Here is a 17,034-nt window from a genome sequence, read left to right as displayed (position 1 = left end):
TGTTGCCAAATAGAAGGTGAAAACGTTGCTCATTTATGCAATGTAGCAACTAAACTGGGTATAAATATATCTGTCATCATCCTGTTGTATTATAACGAAGCTGTCTTTACACCCGGTATTCGCACTGACTGTTAGGCAGGCGCGACGGTGGAGGGGACTTAGAATTGGGCCCCATTTATTTCAATTTCAAGGACTCAACGATTTCAGCCGACTGAATGTTCACCCTCTCTAGCGCAAGTGCTAGGTAAAAACAATTACTCGTATCCATTATCGATTTCATCGTCTAGACAACGTTCATTTCCAGTAAACGTCACGGACGTAACTTAAACCAGTTTAGCAAGGTCAAACTAACGTGCTCAAATGCATCTTTTATAAAACATTTTTTAAACAAAGACATGCAATAGCGCCATATAATCAGCACATTTAAACAAACTTGTGACTCGTGTTTGTTGGTATACATTGATAACAGTAGTGAAAAAAAACACAACCCTGTCACTCATAGTCATTGATCCTACAAGTACACTTGAGTAAAGCAGTTTTCGGCATGCAATTCTTTGCCCTTTTACCAAGATGCATGCCCGATGGTTTCATAGCTAAATGCCTTCTGAAAGCAATGCAACACTCTGGGGTCTTGCTGCATTAAAGCTTACCTACCTGTAGCTGTGAAGGCCTTTCATCAAAATTTTGACTTACTAGGTGGTTATATGTTGGAAAAGGGACAAGTATGTGGTAGAATATAAGCCGGATACGCTTAGAAAGTATACGTTTTTGAATTTCGAGAGAAAAAACGGGGAAATTCGCCCATTTGGGGAATGTTTACCTGCTGCGGCGGAGCCTTAGTATTGCCTAGGGTAGCTAAAATCGGCTTCACGCGGCCGAGTACTCGCCCCTCTGCTTCCTTGAGAGCGACAACATTTTCTGACACTAACTCCTTACCTCACTTTTCAAATTTTGTCACGTGTCTTTCACATGTTAATCTCAAGTTAAACGTGAATTTGTTAATGTCGGAAACCTCAAACTCAGGTACAACTGACTAATCTCTGCAAAGTTTTCACCGACATTAAATAACACATTTGAAGCTAAAGCTGCTTTCTCACCAACCTTTCAAATCAGAAGCTCAAGTTAGGCAAGCATTTTTCACGTTACACTATTCAAAGTCACTGAGCTAATACTTTCTTCACGGACTATTTTCGTAGGTAACCAAAGCACTCCGCACGACACTGAAGTAACTCATCTATAACAAAGGATCCACCCATATTGGTAAAACGTCAAATAGGACACAAAAATAAAGCAACAAACGAACTATTTTGTGCACTTTTGATTGACATGAGGTCACTCTGGGTCACTGACCTTAGAAGTACACCGGAGTAAAAGAGGTAAAGGTATGCAAGGCCTTGCTGTTTTTGCGCCCGATTAATTTGGGGAAGATGCCCGATTGTTTCGTAGGTAAATGTTTTCTAAAAGGAATACAATACTCCGAGTTTTTGACTTCTTTAAAGCAATTCTTCGCCCTTTGGGTAACCATTAATCAAGGCAAGATACCCGGTGGTTTTCTAGTTAAATGTCTTCTAAAAGGAATGCAACACTCTAAGCTTTTGACTGCGTTGAAGCTTACCTACCTGTGTGAAGGCCTTTCATCCAAATATTGATCAAGTAAGTGGATTTATGTCGGGAAAAGGGTCAAATATCTGCCTGAATATAAGCTTACCATGCTAAGAAAGTCGGCCTTTTTGAATTTCGACAGAAAAACCGGGAAAATCGGCCATTTGGGAACTGTTTACCCGCTCCGGCGGACTCTTGTTTTTTGTCCTGGGTACCCAAAACGCCTTCACACGGCCGTGTACTCGCCTCTGCGCTCTTGAGAGGGACAAGAGTTTCCTTCACTAACTCTTCACCTCACTTTACTCACCCCTAGGAGCATGAAGCGGCTTTTTATCACGTGTCTTTAGCACGTTAATTTCAGTTAAACAAGAATATATGGGCACTACTTTCTTTACGGAACACTCCGCCCGACAGTCAACTCACTCAACCGGACTGGCAAAAGTTCTGACAGGGCACAAAAACAAGCAAAAAAGCAGACAATGTTCTGCACTTTTGATTGACATGTTGGGTCACTCAGGGCCATTGACAATACAAGTAAGTGTATTTATGTCGGGGAAAAGGTCAAATATCTTCCTGAATATAAGCTTGCCATGCTTAGAAAGTTAGCCTTTTTGCATTTCGACAGAAAAAAAAACGGGAAAATTCGGCCATTTGGGGACTGTTTACCCGCTCCGGCGGACCCTTATTTTTTGTCCTTGGTACCCAAAACGCCCACACGAATAACGAATTCTTGGCTTGTGCATGTGATAAGTATATTATTCCCTAATATTCCCTAATATTTTTATTCGTTCGGCGAAGAAAAATACTCGTGACGTAATGATCGTGTCACCACGAGTCGAAGACGAGTTGTGATATGGTCATTACGTCACGGGTATTTTCCTTCGCTGAACGAAGAAAATTTTAGGGGAAAATATCTAAAAGTATTTCAAGTTGAAAGTCGAATGGCAATCTTAACTAGTATTTATTTCAATGGATACTGTCAAGTAATTTCAAATGCTCATCAAGGACAGTGACGAGCGTGACATATTGATAGGATGACAAAGACTTGTATGACATGATGAGTTCTAATTATTTGTTTATTTGATTGAAACTTGACCATCTTCTACCTGCTACTGTGCGTTTATTTCGCTAGTCTACGAAATATTACAACATAAAGAAAAACATTTCTGCCGTATCACATTGACAAGGATAATAAAAAAGAAACCTTGGCACTTTAGATTGATTCTCAAGGTTACATGAACTTTATTCTTTCTTAAACGTGGGCAACGTTGTCATAACGATAAGTTTGATAGCTATAGAAACAAACATTACCTATGATAAAAACCCAGAAGGGCGATGCCTTATATTTAGTATCTTGATGAAGTGTATAATATGTCACCGAAATGCCAATCTTTACTGCGTAGCCATATGGAATATCGGTTCGTATCACGTTTTCCTGTGTGCTGTGAACTGCAGGAAAAACCAATACACCGAACATGCATTTAAAGAAGCAATTGATTGTTCTAGTCCACATCGGGTAGAATTTAGCTGAAGGTGTTAACACGTGTGACTTTACCTTGGGGTAGTTTCAAAAAATAAACGTAATATATTGGCAATTAACATATCTGGCAAAAAAGCCATTAAGGTAATATGCACCTCGAAAGTGAAAGACTTAAACTTTTACTCTAACTTTCCTGAAGGGATCTTTCAATCATTCTCTTTCAAAATCAAGAATAAAAATAGGGGGTCACCGTGCAAATTTGTACTAGAGAAACAAATTACCCAAGATTTACCGATATTAGAAATTCAAAATGGCCGACATCCCAGTGTTAACTCAATGGAGAAAAATAAAAATTTTCGAATTTTGAAAAACTAAGCTGATGAAAAGTTTTCTTTCACCAAGAGCTTTAAAAAACCCCAACATGTGGTATATCAGAAGAGAATTGTAAAAGTTTGAGAGTCCGAATGTCTGTCCCCGAGGTGCGTTCTACCTTAAAGACAGGCTGTTTGGTTCAACGTTTAAATAATTAAATTTTGCATTTTATGAAACGCTTGTGAGTGTTTGTGGACATCAATGTTTTCCCAGTATCTTTAACCTCATGTTTTTCTGGCAGCAGTTATTTTTGTCAAATGTTTCTGCATCATGGCATTTGTGTTTCTTCTAAATTTCAATCAGGTTCGACAAAAATGAATTAAAACTTATGCAGAACTGGGTTTCCTTTCCCAATTCATGCAATCTGATTACAGATATAGAAAGAATAGAATATAGGATTGGTAATTTATGAATAACCACTACTGATAATGGATCATAGTAAACAATAAACATGTTGTATGATGCTGTTGTTCAGCACTCAACGCGTTGGATCTGCCTGACACGCAGTAATCTCTGCAGAGAAATTATCAAAGTAGGCTGTTCCGGTTTTATGCCTAAAGAGTGCGTAACACGAGACTCTCTGTATTCCCTCTGGAATATGTATGTTGACTGTAACCTCTTGCCAGTCGTGAGTGCCAACATCAAATGGAGTATTGTGAGCCCAGGATGGTGTTCCGTCTGGTTTCTGTGATAAGAGGATCGAGGAATAGTGATACAAAGCGATCGAATGATGAATCCTGTTATTTATAGGGATATACATCATAATGTAGAGCATTGCAAAGCCGCAATTACCAGGAAATGTGCAGTTTCTGATGAAAATTGACCATTTTTGGTAAACTCAATGCATAATTACTAAAAAGTATCAAAACGTTATCAGTATCATACAGAGGTACAAGACATAAAATAAACTTGCTAAGTTGGTTAAAGTGGCACTCCCACTTGGTAACATTTTAAAACATATTTTTTAATGCCAGCGGCCTATATTTGACGTGGTGACTGCGCGCGGATCGCGAGATATCGATAAAAACATGTCATTTCCCGAGCGAATTTTTCACATCCCGAAGTTTTACGATCGTTTCTGATTATGACCCAAAATCCCCCGAATGTTTGTGGTTGTACTGATTGACGATATTCTAGGAAGTCCATCCATTACCTCAGGTCAGTTTTTTTAAAACTTCTCTTTAGTTTTTGTCGTTTTCATTATTCTCAATCAGTTGTATTATATTTATAACCAATACCACACAGATATCAGTTTTTTCTTGTAAAACATTAGCCACCTTAGATGACTACATTTTGTCGTCTGCCAGTGCTGAGACAGCCTGTCGGCCGAATCTAAGTTCCGTTTCGTAAAAATGTTTCAAATTTGAATATGCAAAAAAAATGTACTGTTCAGATTTATATCACTGATATCATCTCCAACCGCGTCAAGGTAGTTTTTGCCATATTCAGTTTCAGAATGTTGAAATCCTGCATTGTCGGCTCGAGTCGGCTATCCGTGCAGTGCGCTTTTAGGAAGGCAAAGGTGTGTTATACTTAGGTGTGCCGACCGCGATTATCCAGGATGTTTCCGTGATGAAATGTTGGTCTTTTCAAGTCAAATGTACACTAAATATTTAGACAGTTTTCCTGTAAAAAGGGTTTATCTGTGTGCGACCAGAATTGAGTCACAGACCATCGATGCATCCATTATCAATGGATGCATCCGTTATCAATGTATAAGAATGCCGAGGCGCTCCGAATAGTTTTCCAAGGGGCTATACTAGTCACCTATGCGAATTCTGGTGGAATCAGCGAGCTTTTTTTTCGTTTTTTTGCCAATTCATTAAGATTCGGCTTTCTCCCACCGGGTATGATCGATTACCGACGCGAGTGGTACTATGGCGTACAGCAGCGTCAGCGTAGATTCGTACTCCCTAGCATAGTTGACAATTGCGCTAGTGCCGAACTTTCGATGTTCGAAAGCTGAATTTTGGTGGGCCACCGGAATTCAAACTTTTACTTTTTTTGAGGACATGTTTTTATCGATATCTCGCGATCCGCGCGCAGTCGCCACGTCAAATATCGATCGTTGGCATTAAAAAATATGTTTTAAAAATGTCACCAAGTGGGAGTGCCACTTTAAGGAATAGAGTATTGCAAAGCAAAACTGATGAAGAGCTATCGTGCTTGTACCAAGCGTAAGCAAAGTCGCGGATGGAACAACGTCGAAAGAACTGTGGAGAAAAACTCTCTGGTGCTAATTTGCCTTTCAACGATCCTGCTAAAATTATGAAGTACAAGCGCACATCTGGCTTGCATCCGATGCACGAAGATATTACAAGTTTTTAAGTTCCAATACGAAAGAAAACTCACTATTACATCACAGTAGATACTGTAATCGCTGTTCTTTTCACCTATAATGTTGTCAGCTTTGCTCCACCCTTTCACGACCATATCAGTTGGTTTGTCACTGAAAAAAGACAAGGAAAAAAGAAAACATAAGTTTGAAAAATGCGTTTCACTGCTTCTATGAAAGAACCTAAGCATCGATGGCCAAGACTGGTTACTACAGCCCGCCATTCACACATTGTGGATGTGCTTTATCCCGACGTTTTCTTTATCGTCCCATTTACAATCACTGGAAATACGATATAGATTCCCTTCTTTTATAGCTGTAGGCAGCTGAAGACTCTCTGAGTGAATACGTCAATTTGATATTCGCTGTCTCGTGATGATGAGAAATGCAAACGCAAACAGTCATTTTGTAGGTTTGAGTAGATAAAAACATCTCTCAGTAAATCTGCATTATGCTCTACTCCACTTATGAAAGAATTATGGAGCACACAATCCAATGCATTAAGTTAAATTTGATTCAATGTGTTCTTTTGTGGCTGCGATATTACACAAACCGGGAAATGAGTGATATTTTCTAACATGACGCTGTTAAATGACGGTTGAATGTACACTTTGTCGGTTAAATCATCGACGCACTGATAGAGAACTAAAGTTAATTATTAAATGAAACACGTGTCCTATCTTGAAATTTCCCGATATTAGATTCGAAGATATGCTTTATAATGCTAGGCATAGCATAATTGACGTGTTATTCAAGTATTTTCGTTCAACAATCACGGCAGAGGTGTAAGGCAATTGGGAGGTTTTCAGCGTTAAAAAACTGGTGCATTTGCTACTTCATTCACATCAAGTGAAGAGCAATCTTCAAGCAGGAACTTTACCTGAACAGTAAAAATCTAACACAATCATTATCCAGTGAAGTGTAACTAAGTGCTCATAAAAGGAAGTTCCCTGTTAGGAGTAATTTAATGAATGTAAGTTATTTATTGCATAAACTTTATAGATTTTGCATTTCTTGTGATTTTGGATACCGTTAATTATTGTTGCACCTTCAACTCGTGAACTTCGAACTTACCCGTCGAACACCAGAGTCTGGCGTGCACCCCCACCTCGGCTAGTGCTTCTCAGTGTCACTGCTATAGAACGAGCTTCAGTAAACGCTTCGTTGTCGACATAACGGAAACCTCTGTAATCGTACGGTTGCCAGAAATCATCTATTTCAAAGTCGCCGTTTTGTAAGGAAGGGAAGTCTTCCGACAGTCGACGACAATTCTTGGTATCCCTGTTGCCTAGAGAAAATCGATAAAATAGTTCATACTATGATTTAGGCGACTTTTACAATCACCTGAGGGTGGAGGACTTGCAAAACACTGTATTATGTTGCAGGGGTGCAAAATATTGTGACTGCAGAAGGGATGGATATAATAAATATCAAATATGTACCATGCTGATAACAACAGCTTTGATTCAACTAACTCTAATCCACCGCAGTGAAAGACAGTTCGCTCAAACTGTTCCCAATGAAACTTTCAACCGTTCTGACCAAGTCAGTAATAAATATCAGGGGGTAACCGCCCAAAGTTTGGTACCGTGACTCGCGTAACAAATTACTTAACATTTACCGATAATTGAAATTCAAAATAGGCACGCCACCCCCGTGTAAACACAATACGGAAAGATAAAATTTGCGATTTTGGCAAATCTAAGACGGTTAACTTCTTTCATACTCGAAAGCTTTTCAATACATGCCTCGATGTGAAATCAGTGCATTGATTTGAATAGGAACATCCGGAAAGTTAGCGGGCCGGTGAACGATGTACTGACCGGTTTCCATGGTTACCCGGTCCAGTGAAGCCTTTCGACGTTTTCGACGTCAAAGTAGACGCTTAACGCTAGATGTAAAATATCCATGCGCGCACTGCTATATTGACTTTCGTTAAAATCTGTTTGATGCTGGTTGATAATGGTAAAATTGTTTGAAAATGCCCTGCATATAACTAAATGTCATATAGTATTAACTGTGAAGAGGCATGTAATAAAAATATTATTGCCTGAATACATGGGGTTATGTGCCCTCGCAGCAGGAGACAATTTGCCCTCCTGGCGTCGGGCAAATTGTCACTTGCTCTTTGGCACATAACCCATGTATTCAGGCAATAATATATAAAATTGAGCCCCAACAAGTGGTAGATCGGCAACGAACTGTGAAAATTTGAGAGTCCGAATATCCGCCCCGAGGCGTATACTACCTTATTAGCCCAAATTACATTTGTATAAAACATAAGGTTGAAATTAGACCACGATTCGGTTTTTGTGAGTATTTGAAAGTGCATATACGACCACTCATACGTCCAAAGATAGCATTTAGTTCAATTTTATTTCCACAGAGGAAACACGAGAAGAGGTGAAGGACTTCAAAATTATCATACGCGACAATGGGGGATAGGGGTGGTAAGTGTACATGAAGATATTCTGAGGTGCAAGCAGGATCACGTAGAAGTTGAATCTTTTCTTTTGCTGTTTGTCTGACTAAAATGACCATATGTGTCATAATTCTATCCGCAAATTTCAATAATTGTACAGATCTCTCTTTCCCGTCAAAACTTATAATAACTTGATGACGCGAATACTGCTTAGCACACAGTTTGCGATTGAGCACCATCACCTAAATACCTTAGAATTTGGCGGTGTCGACAGGCGGCTTTTACAAATTTAGAAAAATTCTCGATGGGATTTGAACTCATAAAGTACGGCGCTCAGTCACCTAGCGAAGATATCACAGTCAAACCCCCGACCCTTGACAAGAGTGGTTCAATAACCGAGCTATTGTTGTTACAATTTTTCTGATTGCGTCCCCTCCACACGTTGTATGTAGAGCTGAGCACCGTCACACATATACACACTTTCTATCACGCATCGCTCCAAACTTGTATCGAAAGAATGTGAATACATAGCTTAACTGGGCGAAAGACTGGGCGAAAGTGGAATTGATGACCTATACAATCAAAGGCACATAAACAACGGCAAAAATAGGCGATTTATCTATTGCGAGTACAGAGTAAATCCAGTCAGTCTTTATCTTTGTGTCTATGGCAATTTTACATCACACGGTATTCCATCCTTCGGTCTCAGGTTTGTTCCCATTGACATTGGCTATTTATATGTTTTTATTGCCCTCTTTGGGAGTTGTGCCCAGTAAGTTACTTTGCTTAGAGATGCAGCTGGTTAAAACCTGGGCACTTTAATAGAAACTAATCGATAATTATTTGCAGTGAAGGACACTATTTTTGCGCTATGGGCATCTTGTTATTTTGTCAACGACAACGACTTACACTTTTTCTATGAAGGGAAAGAACTACTGAACCTATATTATTAGCCCTGCCTTTTATGTGTAGATTACATAATGGGGAACAAAACAGATCATTCAATTAGCTTATGTTTGTTGCGGGTAAACTTATTCAAGATTCGCGATTCAAGATTCGAGATTAAATATTTCAACGATTCACGTTCTGCAGTTTAAGCTAGAAACACGTGCATTTTCACTCGCCTTCTATGTTCATGAAGTGGTAGCCTACGCGCGATACGTGTGTCTACGAATTCTACATCGAGGGGGGTAGATGTCATTGCCGTAAGGGACTGGAAAGAAATTATAAGGAGGGGGGGGGGCTGGTGCTTATTCAAAATGACGCGGTACGTAAAATAATAACTCTTTAACAGTGTATTAAGGAAAAAAGTTACCCTCCCCAATTTTCATGCACGACTAAAAGTGGTGTCTTATTTATAGGCCAAGGAGTAAATTTAGGTCAAGGCCACTCGAGTCACGTGACATTTTGTCAATCATCTTTACTCCAATACTTATTACTGTCCACCAAAAATCATACTTGTCGATCTATCGGCTAGCCTAGAACTAGATATGTGCATAATGAATGAGGTACAGGCTGACGTTAGGCTTAAACGCCAGGGTAACCCCAAAATTTGAGTGTGCACTTGAGTTCATACCATTCATTCTTCAATGGACACTAGCCGTCTTGGACTCTTACATAGGATAAGATAAAGCCATAGCTTAGCTGCAAAGGTGTTGGGCAGTTTAAATGCCATAGAAAATTCTGAAAAATAATATTTTAAAAATCCTCCTCTTAAAATAGACAGGGCCGGTGACCTTGAAACTTGGCACATACGAACCTGGCCTATGGTCTACAAAGACTTTGCAGAGCAATTTAATTGATTAATTTTGATGCGAATGAGGTCAATTTTACGGTTACAATCCGAGATGGCCGCAATGGAAAGGGTCTAAATATTATTGATGTGGATTGTGACACACAGAGGAGGGTCACTGTTTGACGCATATGAAAATTCGAGAGGTTCACTTTTTCGTGCAAACACTTTTGAAGGGCCACTATTTTGATAAACACCGCCCCTCCCTATAATTTCTGTCAAGTCCCTTAATGTAATAACCTAGGCCCCTACGTGAAGGATTCGTAAACACGCGTATCGTAGGCCACCACTTCATGCATAGAAAAGGCGCCGTTGAAGTCCTTTTGCTTATTTATCAGTGTACGTGATCGATAAATTGAATTTGAGTGGAAATGCATCTGTCTCCAGCTTAAACTGCAGAACGTAAATCCTGAATCTTGAATCTTGAATCTTGAATCCTGAATCGTGAACCTTGAATCAGGCAACACAACTAACAGAACGAACATATCATTAACTTGTACGGAATCGTGGTCAATAGCTCAGCTGTTGTCTGCATGAATAACACCTTGGAGTGAAATTTCATTTTTTATGTAGATTCATATTTTAAGTCACTTTTCAGGGTTAGATAAGCAAACATGTCTGTCAAAAACGTCTGCAATTTTAGTCTCGGGCATAATCTTACATCTGGCGTTTGACGGTAAAGGGAATATGCGCCTTGGGCCTCTCTTAAAGATACGAAGAATATCTCTATCGCAAGCTGAAGACAAATCAAACACAAGGTGATTTTTGTCAGCAAAACAAAACGAACTGCAGTTGATAACAAAAACAGAATATTAGAAATACGCAAACAAGGCAGACAAAACTGACCTCGATAAAAAAGAACAATATGACTAAAATTACTAGTAAACTGTAGAAAGACGATTATCACTTGCCACGTTACCTTGTTCTTCCTGTTTGCGCTTGATATCATCCACTTCACTCAATAATTCAGAGTACAGGTTTTGTAAGTCGTCAACCCGTCCCTTCAGCACTTCGTTTTCTCCATGTAGCTCATGCAGGTCCCAGGAAACCTCGAGAAAACTCGGACAAGAGTCGCCTTCTGAAGACTTTGGAACAGTAATGGTGTAAGTACATGATTGCTGCTGGTTGTCATTTCCCCCAGACTGTGGTCGATGTCGTTCCGAGCCAATTATCTGGGCAAATGCCAAAGAGAAAGATAGCACGGCAAAGTAGCTGAACATTCGAAGATTTAACATCGTGAACCTGGCTTTGATTTTCCTCTCTGAAGTGTATCAATTATAAGAATGCGCCAGATTTGTGTGTATTCACATACTGCTGTCGGAAGCCAGTAATCAAAAATAGACATCCAGGGTCCGAGAAGGCAGGATATCCTGGGTATTGTTTCACGTTACACCCGTGGCCACTTACTATTGATTAAGACTTCTTCATGCAGTCAGAAATTCTACTTGTATAATTACAAAACAGACCCTGCGAAGGTTTGCATATGGAAGCTAAGGATTGGCACCCTGAGTTGAAAATTGAGACACAAGATACCAATTACATTTAATAAATCATCTACGCGATAATTAGTTTATTGAGGCAACACACTTTTATGAGATCACTGCAATAGCATGAAGCAAAATTATGTGTCCCATGCAGACAGTGTGTCCGAGGAAATTGTAATACGCAGTAAACAAAACTTGTAGACGGACCAGGTCATGGTAATGTCTCATTGTATCTCAATCTTGAACACAGGTTGCCAAAGATAAACTCCCATTTACAACCCAAGTTATAGGTAGTTTTTCCTTTGTACAAACATAATTTGTGGCTGCATCGAATTGGCTTAATAGACACTAAAGTGTAAATTCAATTTGGATAAAGACCATTGGGGTAAATTTTAGTAAATAATTTCTCACATAGTTGAACTCTACAGCGCAAACGCCACAGTGTCCATTTATCGGGGAGCAAGGAGTCCGAGTAAAGTAAAGGTCAAGGTTACCGATGGTGAGGTCGAGACCCGATAAGGACTTGTTTACGGAACTTATAACCTGAGGTCAGCAATCCGACGCTCGAGCAAAGTGTCTAACATTTGGCAACTTGAAGATACTTATGAAAAAATTGCTTCTACTTTCTCAAAGAGAACTTTGCAAATCACTTTGTCATACGGCTTCTGCGTCTTGGAGAGAATGAATAAATTAATTAAGCAATTAGGGGCCCAAGCCCCTTTTGGTGCTAGGGCCCTATTCGTTTTACTGGAGTTCAACTTTCTTCCTCTTCTACAACTTCTTCTTCTTCTTGACCTATTCAGTGGAGATTTTCATGCACCTCGCATCTTGCTTTCTTTCAATAACAAAATTGTGCTTTTTGTGCTTTTTTCAGATTTAATTGGTTTCTTCCCCATGTTGCAAGTGATATAGCTACCTGTTTGCCTTTTCACCAATTCTCTCCGTCTCGCTCCGGCATCAGTGTCATAGCCATTTTGCAGTTTTTGCTGATTTTTATAGTCCAACTTTGCTTAGTTTTTTTCAGTAATTGATCATCATTTGCTACATTTAATGTATTTTTTCAATCTGTATTTACATCAGATGATGAAAGTATTGAGAATGAATTTCCACCATTTCATCCTAGGATTACAGACCAACTTTCAAACATATCATTAAGTTATCAGGATGTTTTACATGAGCTAAATAGTATTGATGTTAACAAAGCAGTAGGGCCAGATCTTCTGTCTGGTGTCATCCTGAAAGCATGTTCTCATGAACTTGCTACTCCATTATGTATCATCTTCAACAGGTCTTTGCATTTGGGAGTCTTTCCTCAAGCATTCAAAGTTGAAAATGTTACACCAGTTTATAAATCAGGCGACAAATCAATGTAGTTAACTACCGTCCAATGTCTCTTTTGCCATTAGTTTCTGAAGTTTTTGAGAAAGTAGTTTATGCTCGCCTGTTTCCCCATGTCAGGGAATATATTTCAGAATCCCAACATGGATTTATGAAAGGTCGGTCAACTCAAACAAATTTAGTAAGTTATGTTGATTTTATTACAGAAGCTATCGATCAGAAATTTCAGGTAGACAGCATTTATACTGATTTCAGTAAGGCTTTCGACACTGTATCACATTCCTTATTGTCACATAAACTGAGCAGATATGGTTTCACCGGCAGCGTTTTGTCCTGGCTTACATCGTACCTCCGTAAAAGAACACAACGTGTAGTTATCAATGGTCACATGTCATCACCATGTGATGTCATGTCAGGTGTACCCCAAGGTTCATTAATTGGGCCACTTTTGTTCATTCTGTATGTCAACGACATGCCAGACATTGTTCATTGCCATGGATCATCACTGTGCTCAATGTATGCCGACGACGCTAAAATTTATCGCACAATTAGTACACAAAGTGATTGTATTTCCATCCAAGCAGACATTGATAACATTTACAAATGGTGCAATACATGGAAATTAAAGCTTAATGTCGGGAAGTAGTCCAGTCAATTTAGGGTTTAACCTAGGACTAATTGCAACAGAAATTATTTCTTCACCATGACCTTTGGAAAGGTCACTAATGACATATTAAAAGTATAGGAAAATATAAGGGGTGCAAATTGGTTAAATTTGCATATATTCAAATTAGCTATATATCGCCTTTAAAATGACTGCTATACTCACATTTTGGACATGTAAACTGAATTCATGTGACTTTTTTCATTGCAACACAATTTAGTAAGGTTCAACACGTTATTTTCTAAATGTCTTGAACAATAAAGATTATGCAAATTAAGTAATTTGCATATATTTGCAGTTTTTCCACTATTTCAGACAAAATGAATGTTTAAGCTCATATTTAAACAATTTTTTTCTCAATAAAATTGTTAAGGTTTTGCAAGAATTACCTAAAACAAATGAGGTTGACCTAATTTGCATGCTAATTATTTTAATACAAAAGGCCTAATTTGCATAATTGACACAAACGGTCTTCTGAATACAATAAGACTACAATAGCTTCCATTGGCATTTTCTGGAGTTTCAGAGCATTGCTATTTAAATAAAGGGAATCAGAATTCTTTCTTTTGATATTCTTCTTTCTTTTACGACGATAAGGTTATTCATAAAAAATCATTGGACGTGTTAAATAATTTGACATCAATTGTCATTTTCAGTCATTTTATCCTACAACATGTTCGATTGCAGTAAAATTTTGAAGGAATATTTATGCTTTGGTCACTATCTTCAATGACGATGGAAATATTCAGTTACTAATAAATGGTTCCCCACACTTAAAGGGATATAGTCGTCGGAACTGCGCCTGTGCGAGTTTCTTGTTTACGAACTATGTATTTCGTGCACGATATCAAGATGCACCTCATCATCATAGCTGCAACATTTAAATTATACGATGATAGATTATGACAGACATGTTTTAACTGTCATCAATCACCATTGTGCCTTGGATACATTGTTGCCATGGACCGTATGGGTCCCATACGACCTTTGAGCGCAGTTCCGACGACTAAATCCCTTTAACAGTTGTGCCTGTGAATCATCTTTCTCATTATTAAACTATCATTAGTATAAATACGAACATCATTTGAATCACCATGATGGTAGTGGTGATGACAATTATTATGATGGTCATTATCATATCAAAATTTCTTCCTCTTCCTCTCTGTTTACATCTTCCTCTAGGTGGTTCATTTGTTTACAGCCAGAATCCTTTCGTTGACAACAGAAAGTCTAGATTTTGCTTTCTTCTGGGGTTATTCATGCTGCTGCAGTTCATGGTAGAACCTTTAAGTATGGGGAAGGGCAACTCAATGAAAAGATGTGAAGCATAGGATGATATAATTGTACTGCGTATCATATCAGATCTTAGATGTGCAAGTATCACTCATGGGGCTGTTATGTAATGGACTTCCCATTTGCAGATTATTAGACTTTTGAATTATTACCAATAAGATCGATCACTCAAGGAATTGAGAGTCTGGCCAATCTGAGGTGAGACATCCATAAGGTTCAAAATACAGGATAACCAATTTTATGATAATTTGATGTCCAAATTTGATATCCTAATTGATAAACTCGTTAACGGCAGCTTCTGTGATGCAAATCCCTTCACATTTTGGTTTTCTTGTTTCACGGTCATGAAAATTTGAAAGAGCAGCTAGAAAATGTAACATTATGAAAAGTATCTAGATTTGCATTTACCAGTGATTTAGATTATCATGATTCAGTCAACAGATTTTTTTCAGTTTTTCCTTAAATGCTATGGCTTTGTACGGTAAGATTAAACAGGAAATCTCTCTCTTCAGTCCATTATATGACTTTATATTAATTTTCAATTGTTGTCTTTAAGAAATTTCAAAATTTTGAGAAATGCAGTGTCCTTTGATTATTGTAATGTCTTTCAGCTGATAAAGGAACAGTTTCCTTATCCATATTTCATGATATTGGCAATATAGTATAACAATTGTACCTCTACATCATCATAATCATTATAATTTATTTATCATCATTATCATAAATTTCTGTATGTGGCATGAACAGGCAAGTTGCACACAGTCAAAAGTATATCTGATTTACCAGTGACCACACAACCTGGTCTTTAATTATATTTTACCAACACTTAATCTATTTAGTAATACGGGGTAAGGTGAAAATAAAAGAAAATAGAGCTGAAACACAAATTTCTTCAGCCTCGCTCAGTACAAAGTGTTGGTTATTTGGCCAAGCATTTTGGTATACATTAAGAATCCAAATCTCCAGTAAGTTGCCAATGTTATTGACATTATGCAAATTCTCTAGATAATTGAAATGAACTATACGAATAAATCATTGTTTATTTTTACAGGGCTTTTCATTCTGTAGGCCCTATTTGTATATAATCATTACAATGAGTTAAAATACACAGAAAATAAATAACCACGTCAATTTCTTTGTACTGAGCAAAATGTTCATTCAAGTTATAAAATGGACATCTTTCGATAGGAAGATTTAAAGTATAAAATAACTTAAACAAGTAGTGTCTCTTAATGTAACTTCTCATTTTACTGATAACATAATTAATTAAAATAAGTTGACGTCAATTTGAAAAATTAAAGAAAATTATTTTTATGGTCATCATATAGGATTTATGCACATGAGGAATCGCTCAAAATTAGGTAAAATATATTTGGCAATGTTAGTAAAAACTTCCAATCTCTCTTTACGATATTGTAAAACATTTCAAGTTTCAATTATTACATTTAATACAGTGTAGGCATTTCCTATAAAATCTTTTAAAATTAGCCCTTTGTACAATGTAGATTGTATTAGACTTTGAATATACCTTTCTTGGACCTTTTAAGTATTTAAGGTGAAGATAATTCATATTCCAATTAGAAAAAGGAAGTGACATGGTTGACTTATTGGACAAATGCAAATAATAATTTTTTTATCGCTGTAAGATATATTTGAAAACATTCTCTGAACTGAAAACAAAAAATGATGTTACATAGTCATTACAATGTCAGCTTATCTCTTAAATCACTTTCGTAAATAGATTATCAGCACCAGGTTTGTATAGCATCTATGACCCATTACCATTTGGGTAAATTAGCTGTGTTATGCACAACTTCATTAAATGCACTTTTCGCAATCCCCGGGATCGCCTTTGTTCTAGTCTGTAAGAGAATGATTGAGATGTAATAGCCTTTTGTTTTCCATTGAAATTGTAATCTGGTGGGTAAATTTTCTGATGAGAAAATCTGGTGCCAACACAGGCCTTTAAACTTGCGATATGTAACTTCCATGACCCTACTAAAATTTAGTTCTAATGATCTCCGTTGTTTTTTAACATTATACATAGTCATTTATACTATAGGTCAAAACAGGGAAAAGTAAAGTGGTAGGAGGGGCACATTGCAGTTATGTAAAATGAGGAGTCTTAAACGATTTTATGCATTGCCTACACACACAAAAAGTACATTAAATAATCAAATTGCTTGAATTAAATATCAATTTGCTGAATATATTTTTAAGAAATATATTAACAGCAACGATTTTGTTCCCTT

At 37.7% G+C, this 17,034-nt stretch overlaps 1 protein-coding gene across 1 annotated transcript; it reads right to left on the bottom strand.

The window, feature by feature from the left end:
- Window positions 1-2,820: 2,820 nt before the first annotated feature.
- On the bottom strand, window positions 2,821-11,342 carry LOC139119742 (uncharacterized). Its single transcript, XM_070683617.1, has 4 exons — window positions 10,923-11,342; window positions 6,864-7,077; window positions 5,807-5,903; window positions 2,821-4,139 (listed from the first exon to the last, which is right to left on the bottom strand). Exons 1-4 carry the CDS (start codon window positions 11,236-11,238, stop codon window positions 3,933-3,935), a joined length of 834 nt encoding a protein of 277 aa, XP_070539718.1. The 5' UTR covers window positions 11,239-11,342; the 3' UTR covers window positions 2,821-3,932.
- Window positions 11,343-17,034: the final 5,692 nt, after the last annotated feature.

Source organism: Ptychodera flava, chromosome 20 (assembly GCF_041260155.1).
Source record: "Ptychodera flava strain L36383 chromosome 20, AS_Pfla_20210202, whole genome shotgun sequence".
NCBI lineage: Eukaryota > Metazoa > Hemichordata > Enteropneusta > Ptychoderidae > Ptychodera > Ptychodera flava.
This window is presented reverse-complemented; position numbering and strand designations above follow the sequence as displayed.